At 43.0% G+C, this 14,755-nt stretch overlaps 1 protein-coding gene across 1 annotated transcript in view; it reads right to left on the minus strand.

The window, feature by feature from the left end:
* Positions 1-912: 912 nt before the first annotated feature.
* The window catches only part of TPO (thyroid peroxidase), a 123,678-nt gene continuing 109,835 nt past the window's right edge, over positions 913-14,755 (minus strand). Inside the window, exons 13-14 of the mRNA XM_053286033.1 lie at positions 8,849-8,975; positions 913-1,012 (exon numbers count right to left, since the gene is read on the minus strand). Coding sequence (XP_053142008.1) covers positions 974-1,012; positions 8,849-8,975 — 166 coding nt within the window. The 3' untranslated portion in view covers positions 913-973. The remainder of the gene's footprint in view (positions 1,013-8,848; positions 8,976-14,755) is intronic.

Raw genomic sequence — 14,755 nt, forward strand, 5'->3', positions numbered from 1 at the left:
GGTTGTGTGAAAGCAAGGTAGGAGGAAAACCTGGGTAGAAGTGATTGTGTGGAAGCAAGGTAGGAGGAAAACCTGGGTAGCTTTTCCTCCTGGGTAGCTTTTCCTCCACACAATCATGTCCACCCAGGTTTTCCTCTTACCTTGTCTCCACACAACCAAAAATTGGAAGCACATACAACTCCTAAACCCAAGTAGAACACAGTGAGGCTCTCTCCACACGAGCAGAGTGGGGAGCCAAGAAGGGTTCTGCGGGGAGAGCAGGCTTGACCTTCTCTCCCTGCAGATGATCCCGCACCTAGCCCTGGGCGGCTGGCTCCCTCAGCCTGGTTTTGTGCAGTCGTGAGAATAGCTTCAGTTATTGATTGTGTGAATGACTTCAGTAGATGAACTCGGATCAGCCTCTCTATGTCGGGATGCAGGTCAGCTGCATCCCCAGGTGGCTGCTCTGAACATCAGCCAATATGCATAATCTCCAAGAGTTATTGGGGAATGTGACAATGTTGACAGGTTTTTGTTCTTTTCCCAGACAATGCACTCATTTTCTGGTAAGTCTAAATAATCCCCGCAAAGAAAAAGGTCTTAGGATAAGTGCATATTTTGACAGAATTCCCACTTTCAGACACCTGGAAACATATACATGTTGACAGTATTTCTCACATCTCCCAAGCAGAAAGGAAGATTACATGGATCTCTGAAAGGCAAAAATTAACAACCAAGGTTGTACATCTAAATTTGCTCTATGACACTGACAGATGAAAACACAATACTGAAGATGGTGTCAAAATGGCCATTTCTAAACAAAAGAATGATGAATGATTAAAATGATTACGGGCTATCTTTTTGCTTTTATTTTTACTAAGGGTAGAGAAGTCTGGCATAGGTCTTTGAATCATTTATTCAGTTCTGATTTAACTTTTTGCGTCCTGTTTTGAAGCACAGCCTGATGTTATCTTCTGAAATGTTTTGCAGTAATTCACATGCAAAGTAGGACGCAGGGAATACTGGGACGATCCTAAATGAAGAAGAAAACAGGCTCACATTAATTTCTCATTTAAATTTGGCCCCAATAAGCAAAGCACTGAAATGCATTTGGCCATTGTGGTATCTAATGACAATATTTGCAGAAAACTGATCAATCATTCACATGGCACAACTCTACATTCCCAGATCCAAAGCTGATGTTTTGTGATGGCAACGCACATTGATCCAACCTAATTTCATTGTTTGCTTCCATGCATTTTTGTTAACATTGGTACAAATATCCTTTTCGTCCAGATTGTACTCACACATATGTTCCAGGCTTGACCCTGTTCAGAAACGTGATAGATTTTGAGTCAGGTATCTTAAACTCCTTTCCTTACAAATAATGGATTAAATGCACATAAAATACATGGGACAGAGCCGCTCTGGGAAGAGCATCTAGGTTCCAAGTTCCCTCCCTGGCATCTCCAGGATAGGGCTAAGAGAGATTTCTGCCTGCAACCTTGGATTTGCAACCTTCACAGCTGTAAATCTGTGATGACGATACTGAGCTAGATAGACCAATGGTCTGACTCGGTATATGGCAGCTTCTTATGTTCCTATGAATTTAAGACGACCCCCTTAAAAAGTAGAAGTTAATCCCACTCCTCCCAACATTGAAGGCTGGTGGTGGGGGTGGCTTTTGCACCAGGGCTGCAGGATAGGACAGGCATGTAGCCATCCTTCCTCCCACGTGGCCTTTCCTAGCCAATCAGCCGACGCACCGGGGCAGTGCATTGGCTACAACCCTCAGTCTTAGCTGGTTAGCGGCTCCTACCCACCCTCCCTAACTGTAGGGAGAAATTAGCTGGTTGCCCAACATAAAGGGAAGGGCCATCCTCTGTAGGAGGCAGTCTTTACCCAGAAGGGGTGGAAATGCCCGCACTCTAGGCTTCTTTAGTTACAGTTGTTGTTGCAGATCCTTCATCAGTTAATTATTAATAAAGTTTACATTCATATGTCCTGTCTTTATTCATGGCTCTGGGTGCAAATACAGGTTATACCTACATTTACTCAAAAGGAACAGGACTCTGACTTTAAGAGGATTTCTAACATTAAAAAATATTTTTCTTCCTGATTTCTAATATTAAAAAAACTTGGAGAAAATCTAGTCTTGGATTGAGGTAAATACAGTAATCACTTAAAGGTTGTCATTTTGTATTATTTGTTTATTCCATTTTAACAAATGCTTCTTAGAGCCATTTTCCTTAGTAAAAGTTTAGTATAGAGATCTAAACCTATCTGGATTATAATCATTGCATAGTTCGCTATGATCTAAATTCCACCTTTAGTGTGAGGAATATATCAGCCTTTTTCTAGTCTGTGTTCACCAGCTCACATCTAAGAGAGATGACAAAGCAAGTAGCCAGCTAAGGAAACATCTGCACCCAGAGGTGCTGAGTGGGTAGCATCTGTGAGAGGGTGAGGTGTGTTGGTATGCTGACATGTGGGTATTATGACATTGCTCTGCCCTCCATATCCATTTTGGGTATATGGCCTCAGTCATGGTGAAGGACAAGCACCTGGCTAATTATAAGACAAATCACCATTACGGATGTCTAGCCCGACCAATACTATCAAAACTTTTTTTTTTAAAAGGGTGCCAAAGCACCTGTGTTATTTATTTTATTTATCCCCACATTTAAGTGAGGATTGGCTCCCAAACTGGCTCACACTTTAAATCTGCCATGTGATACTGCAGGGGTGTGTGTGTGTGTGTGTGTGTGTGTGTGTGTGTGTGTGTGTGTAGGGGGGGGGTGTTATGGAGGGCAAAGGTGAACAAGGGAGATTTGCAGTTCTGTGTACCAATGACATTTCTTCTTTTTGCATTTTAAGCCATTCTTGCCATAGATTTCTTGGCTAGTTTACTCCTTCTGTACACTTTTAATTGAAGACAATGTCTAAATCTTTTTTTTTAAAGACCCATAATAATTTCTACACAGTGAATGACTTTCTTCAAATACTCCAGAATCTGTTGGGGCCTTTCCCAGATGGCAGGTTTTACCATGCGATTAAGTGGGGTAAAGTAGAGCACGGTCTATATTAGCCAGATATACACACAGTAAAGCTAATTCAGAGAAACCTGGGAGCCATTCACATCGGTGTTGTTTTAATAGGGTTCCTCTCTGTGCCTTGCAATTTTCCCCCCATGCACCGTTCATACTGCTTGCTCCCTGGACTTTCTCTGGCCCCTTCTGGCCAGTGGCTTTCTAGAGGAGGCGGGTTGCCACTCCTCTTTCCTACCTGAGCATGTGTGGTGTGTGTCTTTGAAAATTTTTAATTGGGCCCATGAAAAATTTTTTCTATTTCTTTTTCTTTTAAATGGTTTTGGGTGAGACTTCTGCCAGACCAACCATACTGACACACATTCCCCCCCCTGTCATATAGCCTGCATTAAAAATTCTGTCTATTGACAGAAGCAGGCTCTCTTTCAGGGGTGAAGCTGTAATCTGGCACTCGGAGGCAGCCCCCGGAGGCAGCCCCCGGAACCCCTTTTTTCTCCACCGCTTATGGTGGGGGCGGCAACAGCAGCAGCCTCCGTAAGGGAGCAGCCCAGGGTAGGCTGCCCTGCCCCAAACCACTCTGCTGCCACCGTGGCCACTGCCACCACTTCACACATGAAGGCTCCACTCTGATATAATCTTACACTTGCAGGGGTCACATCTAGTTCCCCACTGCATATACCCTTCCCTTGCTGTGCTTGCATAAACTGCTTCTTCTCTGTACATACGTAAACATACATACTTTCTCTTTCCAATGTGTGTGCAGGGTGTGTTGCTAGCACTGCTCTTCTGCGGATTCCCAGAAGCCTCTCTGCTTTTGTCTGAGACCACGGGCATGTGGCTCTCACTTTTAACATGCTCAGGAGCCTCACAGGATCATGAGTTCACCGTTTGTTGGCACATGGGGACCAGTCTCTTAGTAAGTGACTAAGCGACTAACTGTCCTTGGACAGTTACCCCCCAGATTTGGCAGCTACCAAAGCCAAATGGAAATAAAACTAGCTTTGCGCCTTCCCTAGTAGACTTTTGAAGTAAACTCACAAAAATTAGCTTTTTGTTCAGGGTCTCTCTCTGCATGAAGATTGGCCCCCTCTTGATCTACCTCTCCTCCATAGATGCCTCAAACGAGCTAAAAACCAATTACCCCAGCAGGGAAGTCAGATAAAGCTCTGTGATGCAACTCCCTTCCTATCAGAAGAAAGCGAAGTCGACGATATAAACTCAGAGGTGTACTCATTAAAATACAGATCAGTTTACGGGGTTCTTCCAACCTAAGAAGATACCATGTGTGTACGTCCATTCACGCTATTTACATAACAAGGTATACTTGACCCATTCAAAGCACTATGTTGTAGTGCAGCACAGCAAACAAAGACAATTGAACCTTTTGAGATTCCCCAGAACTGCCCTATTCAAGAAAGAAGATCAACTGGAATGTTGCCTCAAGACACATTTTGGGCTATAATTGCCCTGGTTCCTTGAGCCAGTGTGTTCCATTTGGATCCCAGTGCATGTCATTTGGTTCTTATATCTTGGAGTCACCCGTGATTTGGGAGCTAGATCTAACACCCACCATTACACTCAAAAAATGTGAATGCAGTTCAATGTAAGCAATGTGGGCCAAAAACACCAAATTCACATATACACTGATGGGTTCTGAGTTGTCGGTGACTGACCAGGAGAGGGATCTTGGGGTTGTGGTGGACAGCTCGTTGAAAGTGAGCTGTCCTCAGTGCGCAGCAGCTGTGAAAAAGGCTAATTCCATGTTAGCTAATTCCATATTAGCTAATAAATTGCTAATATTATCATGCCCTTGTCATGGTGCAGCCACATCTGGAGTACTACATACAGCTTGGGTCACTGTATCTTAAGAAGGATATTGTACAATAGGGAAAGTTACTGAAGAGGGCAACCAAAATTATCAGGGGCCTGGAGCACCTGCCTAATAAGGCTAGGCTACAGCATCTGGGGCTCTTTACCTTGGAAAAAAGGCGACTAAGGGGAGACATGATTGAGGTGTATACAATTATGCATGGAGTGGAGAGGGTGGACAAAGATAAATTTTTCTCCCTTTCTCACAACACTAGAACCAGGGGTCACCCCATGAAACTGAAGGTTGGGAAATGTAGTACTTTTTCCTGCAGCACATAATTAATCTGGGATTCTTTGCCATGGGATGTGGTGATGGCTACCATCTTGGATGGCTTTAAAAGGGACTCAGACAGATTCATAGTGGACTGGTCTATCAATGGCTACCAGTCTGGTGGCTGTGGGCCATCTCCAGCCTCAGAGTCACAATGCCTCTCAATACCAGTTGCAGGGGAGCAACAGCAGGAGAGAGGGCATGCACTTACCTCTTGCCTGTGGGCTGCTCCCCAGAGGCATCTGGTGGGCCACTGTGTGAAACAGGATGCTGGACAAGATAGGCCTTGGGCCTGATACAGCACAAGGATCATGTTCTTACATCCTTAAGTTCTTATTACACTTGGCTGTGTTTTGCTCTGCATGCCAGTCACACTTCCAGCCTCCAGATCGGCCTTCTTGCCTGGCCTGGTCTGCCCAGCCAACATTGCTTCTACCAAAAGTTGGCTACTCAAGAACAGACACTTTGTGGATAAACCTCTGCTGCCTAATCCCCTTGGTTTCCTGTTACTGCCTGCTGCTTCTCGGTCCACCCCTGAGGAAAGAGGTCCTTCGGTTGTGCCAGAGCCATGAGGGTCCAATCACCATTAAAGGAAGGACAAGGTTGTATTATAATCACTGCACCCCTATGGGTCTCCCTATTCCCGTTCTCCTCTTCTTAATTTTTTTTTAAAAATACGCTGTTAATCTCAAGCCTACTTTTTCTAGTCAGCCTGGAAGTCATTATAATTCAGACCTTAAGCTAAATTTCCTCTTTGCAGTTATCTGGTTAGTCTTCTAACATCAATCAGTATGACCTCTCCATACATCTTAGAAGAAACATCAGGATATATCGAAGTATCCCAAAAAGGTGCCATAAAAAGTGGAACTTTTTAGTATGGCGATAATGTGGCATAAGCTCCTTTGTGCAGGGAAAAATCCAAATCGTGTATGAAGGCACCTTGATGTCTCACACAGACTTCAATGTAAATGCCCCCCCCCGCCCAATGTATGAATGCATAACCACCCTTCCTGTGGTGAAGCAAAGTGAAATTGACATCAGGGAAGGGCCCTGGTGGAAAAAGAAAACCAAGGACTGTAAAGTTGCTGGAAGTGATGGAGGAGCATCATAGATGTTAGTTCACTCCCACCTTCCAGCTGCTGATGACTGCTGAGAGTTATGGTGTCCTTGTCTGACAAGAGCTTTTCTCCCAGAAATGCACACCACTGAGAGTAAACTTTCAGCACACAGGAGGAAACTAATAGCTGTTAGGACCTGGCAGAATACCCACATTTAGCTATTGCCTAGTGCCAATCCTATCCTTTCAAATTTTAGATTTGTAGGTTTCAGTGTGCGCACTGATGGGTGTGTGCTGAAATTTGTGTTTAGATTTTGACTGCTTCTGGATTCATTCATTCATTCATTCATTCATGTTATAGAATGCCTGGCTCCGAAGGCTCTAGGCGGTTCACAAACCATAAATACAATAAAACACAATAAAGCAAACTATTAAAACACCCATGAGTAAAACAATTTACAACATTCAAGAATTACTAGGCTTAAAAATGTGTCTTAAGGGCTCTTTTAAAGGCTGACAAAGATTATGCTTGTCACCAGTTAGAAAATCTGTTTTTAGCATGAAGATTGAGTAATTACTGGCCTATTCATATAAACTGTTCTGTAGTGTGAAGTACAAAGCTGGTGGCAACTAGTGCAAAGAACCTGCATAGCAGAGTACTAGGACTCCGGGAGCCATTCCATTGATCTTAGAGATAAATGGACAATATCAAGGATGTTGTATCAAAAGGTTTGGGTGGCAAAACTGATGAATGTGCAAAATGTTAAGGTGGTATTCTGCCAACCACAGAAACATTCCTAATAATCATCTTCCTAATAAGACAAGTGGTTTCCTCTAGGAGGAGGAAAAAACTTGGCTCATATCAAGAATAAACTAAATTACTTTCTGCTGAATCTGGCCTGAATCCAAGTATCTAGAGATGCTTTTCAGGAATTTCAATAGTTAGTGGGCTTTTAGATCCTAGGGCACGATCTGAAGGCATATGATACAGCAACCTTCTTAAATTAAGTAGGATTATTTGGAAAGTCTGGATAGGAGACTGCTAAGGACCCCTGTGTATGCCACTTTGAATCCATGAAAGAAAGGCAGGATTTATTAAATATTTTTAAAACCCAATAACTGTGACTTGATTTCCATTAAGGATCAACAGAATTTTCTACCAGTTTTCTAAAGATGCAGATTCACATTGTACTACTCATTCATCCTGAATCTGCTTATTTTCTGTGTTCATTCTTTCTAATTGAACTATTTCCTACTTTAAAAGGCTGTTGAAGTTCTGTCTGGTAGCTAAGGGAGAGGGGGCCCGTGTTCACCCCTCTCTCCAGCAGCCCCTCGGACTGAGGGAGATAATGAAGAAAACAGAGAGAGGTTGAGTTGACGGGCCCTCAGGAGCTCGGAGGCCTGGGTGCTCTGAATCCATCCGCTCAATTATAGTTACACCCCTGGTTATCATATGCATGATCAGTCCTATTATGAATACATATTTTGCAGCTGTGTACATGAACTATGAAACGAAATATAACTAGCTTAACCTGCGCAGAGCATCTACATACTAGTACTTGATTGCTCCCCTCACCCCCTGCCACAGCCCACCTCACCTCAGAGATCTCTCCACTCTCACCTGATCTACACTCCTGCTTCTTCTCCTCCATCCCATTGCTTCCATCCCCCTCACCTCTCTTGTTCACTCCTCCATCCCCCTCACCACTCTTGGTCAAGGCTGCAGCGTTGCTGGTGCCTACTGGCCAAACTGCAGCCCCCATATCCCCAAAGACCTCCCTACCCTCACATGAGCCCCACTCCTGCTCCTCCCCACAGGAGCAGCAGCAGCAGCAGTGGTTGACTGGGCCCTTCGTCACTGCCGCCACCTCTATGGCTGCTCGTTCCTCTCAGGCTGCTGAAAGGACCAGGTCCATCCCTTGCCTGCTTGCCTCTCTCCGCCAGTGGCCTTGGTAGCCCAAACAGCAGCAGTAGTTGACTGGGCCCTTCCTTGCTGCTGCTGTCATGGCTGCTTGTTTCCCCCAGGCCACTGACAGGCTCAGGTCCATCCCTCGCCCTTCCTTCTTTCTCTCTTCCTCTCCCTTCTTCTTCTCTCTTCTCCATTCACTCTTCCCCTGTCTTTCTCCCCCGCTCTCCCTTCCTGAGTTAACAGTTAACAGATCTTGTCCTTCTTGTTTCCTCATCTAATTCACACAACGGCAGCCTCCTTCCCCTGAAGGGGCTCTTTCCTCCCTCACGATCTCTCTCTTCGCCTTCAGCCTTCTCTTCTCTCAGCCTTCTCCTGAAGGGGCTCTTTCCTCCCTCACAATCTCTCTCTTTGCAGACCTCTGCCCACTATCCTTTTTGATATATAGATTCCTCTCCTCTACAATCAAGCACATCTTCCAACTAGTAACAGTTGCATTCCAACTGACCTTAACCATCACAGGCTCCTCCTCCCTAACTGCATATGGAACCCCACTGCCCAATCACCACGGTGCTTCTGTTAATGAACTCTCGCGAGAGGTGCCACGCATGGGATTAGCCACGGGTACACCTCAGAGAATTATATATAAAGACGATAAATGAAAAAAGGCTTGTACTAATTTGATGGACAATATTCTAAGGTTTTAAGGCATATCATACCTTATCAACTGGTTTAACTAGTATATTTGCTGGTGACGTGTTCATTTCATGGCAGTCTCCCCCTTCTGCATGATTTTTTCCATCTTTCAACATGGATGAATTAATTGAGCCTCTAGCACAGTAGGACCTATTAAACACAAAATATAATTATTCACCCATCAAATGGTGCTTTAATCAGTCAAACTATTAATCTCACTAGGCCAATATTGTCTACTCTGACTAGCAGTGGCTCGTCCAGGACTCAAAAATGAGGACTTTCTCATCTTTGCTACCTGAAATCTTATCAGGGAATGCATGATTTAATCTGGGACCTTGGGCATGCAAAGCATGTACAATACTACAGACCTATTGGCCCATGAAAAAACATAACATTTAAAGCATGTCTTATAATTGATAGTTTTGGTTTGAAGATGCTGAGAAATTCCCAACTTACTGTTGCTGCTGGGGAGGGTCTGGGATCTGGGCATCTGGACCAGTAATGGGAGAAGCCACTACTATTTAGTACCAGTTGCAGGGGAGTAACAGCAGGAGAGAGGGCATGCCCTCAACTCCTGCCTGTGGCTTCCAGCGGCATCTGGTGGGCCACTGTGCAAAACAGGATGCTGGACTAGATGGGCCTTGGGCCTGATCCAGCAGGGCTCTTCTTATGTTCTTATTTGCATTGTGAGACTTGGGAGGAGTGTTGCTGTGGCAACACTCAATTGGAGAAGCTGCCTACAACCTGGTCACAGCCTAGAAACAGAGGCATCACACATACACCACAGAAATGTCACTGCTGCTGACTATTAGGTGGTTCTAAAACCTCCCCCACCCAATCTGAAGCCCATGGTGTGGAAGAAGGGTGCAATAAGGATGTTCCCACCTCATTGTGTTCTTCAGACATCATAGATAATAATAATTTTATATTATTATTTATTTGTTATTTTTTATACTGCCTAACCCAGGTGGTTCTAGGTGGTTCACATGAATAAAAACAAAGAAAAACAAAATAAATAATCCATCAAAATGATTAAAAATTAAAACCAGTTAAATCCATTTAAATAGCACTGAAGACCAGACTAAAGATGTGTCTCTAGGGCTCTTTTTAAGGCTGCCAAAGATATTAAGCCTCGGATATCTATAGGGAGCATATTCCACAGCCCAGGAGCAGCCCAGGAGCAGCTACAGAGAAGGCCCAATCCGAAGTCGGCAGCCAGACCTCTCCCAAGGAACTTAATATGCAGTGGGGATCATGCGGAAGAAGGTGTTCTTCCAGGTAATCTGATCCTAAGCTGTTTAGGGCTTTAAAAGTAATTGCCAGCACTTTGTATTTCACCCAAAAACAGTTTAAGGCTATTCACACAACCAAGAGGTGGGGGGGCTCTCCCCCCCCCCGATGATCTCCTTGACTGCCTGGCATTACAGCTCAGCTGCACACATGTGGAGCTCTCAGGAGCTGTGTGGCTTGCTGGAGGCCAGAACAAATGCATCCCGGCATCTGGGAATCCCACAATGCACTGCATGCCAAAACACAGTTTTTGATTGTGTGAATGACCTCAATACTGAGCTCAATACTGAACCAATGGTCTGACTGAACCAATGGTATAAGGCAACTTCTTATGTTCCTAACTTTTTGAACTACATTCAAAGGCAGCCCCACATAGAGCTCATTACAGTAGTCAAGCCTAGAGGTTTCCAGTGAGTCCACCACATTTTTGAGATCATTATCTTTATGGAGCAGGATGCAGCTTTCATATCAATTGAAAGATTGAAGAGGATGACCTCAAAACAGTGGTGCATCAGTTGGTAACCTCCCAGCTTGACTATTGCAATGCGCTCTACATGGGACTACCTTTGTACGTAGTTCAGAAACTTCAGTTAGTTCAAAATGCAGCAGCCAGATTGGTCTCTGGGGCAACCCGGAGAGAACATATTATACCTGTCATGAAACAGTTACACTGGCTGCCAATATGTTTCTGGGCAAAATACAAAGTGCTGGTTATTACCTTTAAAGCCCTGTGTTATCTTAGAGAGTGCCTTCTACATGATCCCCACCGCACGTTAAGGTCATCTGAGGAGGTCCGTCTCCAGTTACCACCAGTTCTTCTGGTGGCAACTCAGAGGCGGGCCTTCTCTGTACCTGCTCCTGGGCTGTGGAATGCACTCCCGGCAGACATCCGTAATTTGAGTTCATTACTGAGGCCATTCTCACAACCAGCAAAAATCAGGCAGGAGAGCCTAGCCCGATTTTTGCTGGTCATGTAAACCACCCGGCTCGCAGGCAAGCCCGGTGATTTACAAGTGGCTAACCCACTTGCGAAGCCCTCCCCTAAGCCCAGGTTAGCAGAGCGAATGCTCCACTAAACAGGGTTTCTGGATCATGTGTTGCCGCACCATGGCTCCACGCTGCAGCAACTCACAAGGAGACCCCCAACCAGGAGGCTAAAAATCTGGGGTCTCTCCAGCATGCTCTTTGCGCTTGCGCAGAGCATGCTGGAACTCCCGGGGGCCACATGGCCCCTGAACTCGCAAGCCTCCGCCGGCTCCGTAATGGAGCCAGCAGTCGTGTGGGCGGCCGATCCGGCCACCCAGGGAGGGCTTAATGATTGTCTGCGGGGAGAGCGGGCTTAGCCCGCTCTTCCCACAAACCCTCTGGAGGCGGGTCTCACCGATCGTGAGACCCACCTCACTGTCTTTCAGGAGAGCCCTTGAAACCTATCTGTTTGGCATGGCTTTCCAGGGTTTTTAAACTACTGTAAACTGTTATAAATTGTTTTAAATGGTTGCCCTGGTTTTCCAGGGTTTTTAGCTGTTTGCATGTTTAATTGATTTTTATTCTGTTTTTATAGTTCTGACTTTAATTGTCAACTGGTTTTAATTGTTTTTCTCCTGTTGTAAACCGTCCTGAGCCATTTTTGATGGGTGGTGTATAAATCGAATAAACAAACAAACAAACAAACAAACAAACTGAAGTTTATAGAAAGCGGTCCTGGCCATATATGTTTATTCATTAAATAAATATTAAATAAGTATGAAATAGTAATACACTGTAACTAATTCATTGCCTTTTTTGTGAGTTTAGTGATGTTGCTCTTATAAGGGGAGGAAACAGTAAATTGACATGTAAATTTATTTTATTTTATTTATTTTATTTTATTTCTATACCGCCCTTCCAAAAATGGCTCAGGGCGGTTTACACGGAGAAATAATGAATAAGATGGATCCCTGTCCCCAAAGGGCTCACAATCTAAAACCATGAGTTCAACATACATTTCATATTATTTCCTCTGAAGTCTGAACCCTTCAAACAGAGATAAGTTTTAGGCTATTCCAGGTTTTACTAGGAAAGGCTCACTTATCATCATTACATATTATTTGACAGGTGAAAAAAATGTAATGAACTTCAATCAGGCAGAACACGCTTAGTGGAAGACATCTAAGAGACACGTCTAGTAACAGTGCTGTGCAAAGTATTCAAATTATATGGGAAGGGAGCAGACACAAGATTAAAAACGCTTCAGCCCCATGTTCCAGAGATCATAATGTCCCAGAGATGAATTCTGAGCATGAAAGCTGTTTTCCCCCTTATGTGTGAGCCATCTCAAGTGACTGAAGACATCAAAATCAATTTAGTACAACTGTATTTTTTCAAATGCCCTTTTGCTCCACCAAAGAATGTGCTGCTTTACAGAAAGCATGAACAGGTTTCCATTGTAGAGGTTTGATTCAATTTCTGTGCATCAGATCAGATCAGGTGTACAAAAATATATTCCTTCTGGGTTATACACGTAAAAGCAAGAGAAGTAATAGAGGACATCCAAAATGTATGTTCTTCTATGCGAACTAACAGCCCAATCCTATGTCTGCTTACTTGAAAGTCAAGTCCCACCAAGTTCAATGAGGCTTCTATGTAAGTAGGCATGCCAGGATTGCAGCAGTATAATCCTAATAATGGGGAAGGTTTTTGCTTTCAGAATGAGCCACCTCTGCTTATGTAAACACAACACAAAAAAGGTTGTATTGCTGATCCAAAAAAGAATGTAGATTAAAAAAAAAAAAAAAAAGACCAGATCAAGAAACTAATGTAATAGGCTGCCAAAAATTCAGAATGTACCTGAAAATGGGTATATTAATATAATTTACAAGTTCAACATAGAACAACTACACACATTTAAAATCATACCATAAAAACATTCCTGTGCTGATAACAATATAGTACAAAATCCCATAAAGGAATATATAAAAAATGTCCTGGAATAGTCAAAGTAGGCAGCTATGTAGTAGGTTTAATTATATCCATCTTAGTTTCCCTGCCATTGTAATTTTAGAAACCTTGTCTGTTTTTTAGTAACATGGCTGTTAATTCTATTGACGTGTATTATGTATGTGGTGATGATGGGTACTTGTTGTTTTTACAGTATTTGATCCTTTTAAAATTTTGTTTTTATCATGTGTATTGTTGTCAATATTGTAATTTAGTAGTTATTGGGTAGATATATATTAGTTTCTTATGATGCAGTCCACATTTTTATACTTTTATAGGCTTTTCCTCTTTTAGTGAAAATCATAATATGGTCCCTTTAAAAAACACCAGCACCCACCTTTTGAGCAATGGTAATGATTTGATTTACAAGGAACAGCCAAAAGTCCTTGGGAGTATATTTAAAAGAGGTTAGGTGTGACTCACTCTATGGCCCTTGTAACTTGATAAGAGAAGGTTATAGTTTAAGTTGATGAAGAGTCACTTTAACTTTTCTATTATAAAATCTTTTCTAAAGAGAAAAGGGGGGTCTTATGCACAGGAAGAACAGTGTGCCAATGTGTGAGTCAAGATACTTGGTAAGCTTGTTTTTATTCTTTGCACTTGGTGATGAAGATAGGGATTGTGTGGGGATCATATCTACAAAAGTCTGTAAAAGTGATGTTTTTGTGTAAGTATGGGTCACTGAGGAAGACATATGTTGAAATGTGTCTGACCCATTGGAAATTACCCACTGACAAGGACTCACACTTTGAAAAGGCTTCTTATTGTTTGGTGGAAAGGCATTCAGTCTTCATAAGGACTATGGTTCACTGTGAGCCTACTTTGACTAATTAGGCACATTTTTATATATTCCTTTATCTGATTTTGTAGCAGATTGTTGTCTGCACAGTAATGTTTTTATGGTATGATTTTAAATGTGTGTAGTTGTTCTATGTTGAACTTGTAAATTATATTAATATACCCATTTTCAGGTACATTCTGAATTTTTGGCAGCCTATTATTGCATTAGTTTCTTGTTCTGGTCTCTCTTTTTTTGCATCCATCTCTTTTTATGCCATGTGGCTGATCTTCAGAAAATAAGGAATACACATGAAAAATCATGCCAATTGCCTGCATATGACAAAAGCCAGGGTATCAAAACCAAGGTTTTGGTGCTTTTTGAAGAGCTAACATTCTGGCACATTATAAAACAAACATCTGTGCCCTTATGATTGGATGAAGACTTTCTGATATCCTGGAGCTTTTTCAGACAGTGTTTTAGCGAAGGCACTTCGAAAAGGAATTGCAACAGCTTCCTATTTGCATCTCAAAAGCTTGACTGGCAGCCCACTCTCACTTTATCCAGAAAAAGTGGCTGAAATACAGGGTTTTGCTTTTTGTTTTTACCCTGGACATGAATTGGGCTAAGCCTAAACTGAGAAGGAAAAACCCGAGTTGTGTGTGAAATGCTCCCAAAGATTTTGCACAGACTTTGGGGAGAATCTGGCCGATGTGTGAATGCAGCCCCCCTGCTTCCAGCGGAGACTTGAAGTAAAAGCACAGTGTGAAACAACTCCTAGTGACAGCCTTTACTGCTGCATTTTCCAAAGATAGAACTTCCTTTAAAGGGAACAGAAAACACACTTTCCAGCTTTACATTTACATCAAAGCAGCCTGAACTCTGT

The sequence above is a fragment of the Hemicordylus capensis genome, chromosome 1 (assembly GCF_027244095.1).
Source record: "Hemicordylus capensis ecotype Gifberg chromosome 1, rHemCap1.1.pri, whole genome shotgun sequence".
Lineage (NCBI taxonomy): Eukaryota > Metazoa > Chordata > Lepidosauria > Squamata > Cordylidae > Hemicordylus > Hemicordylus capensis.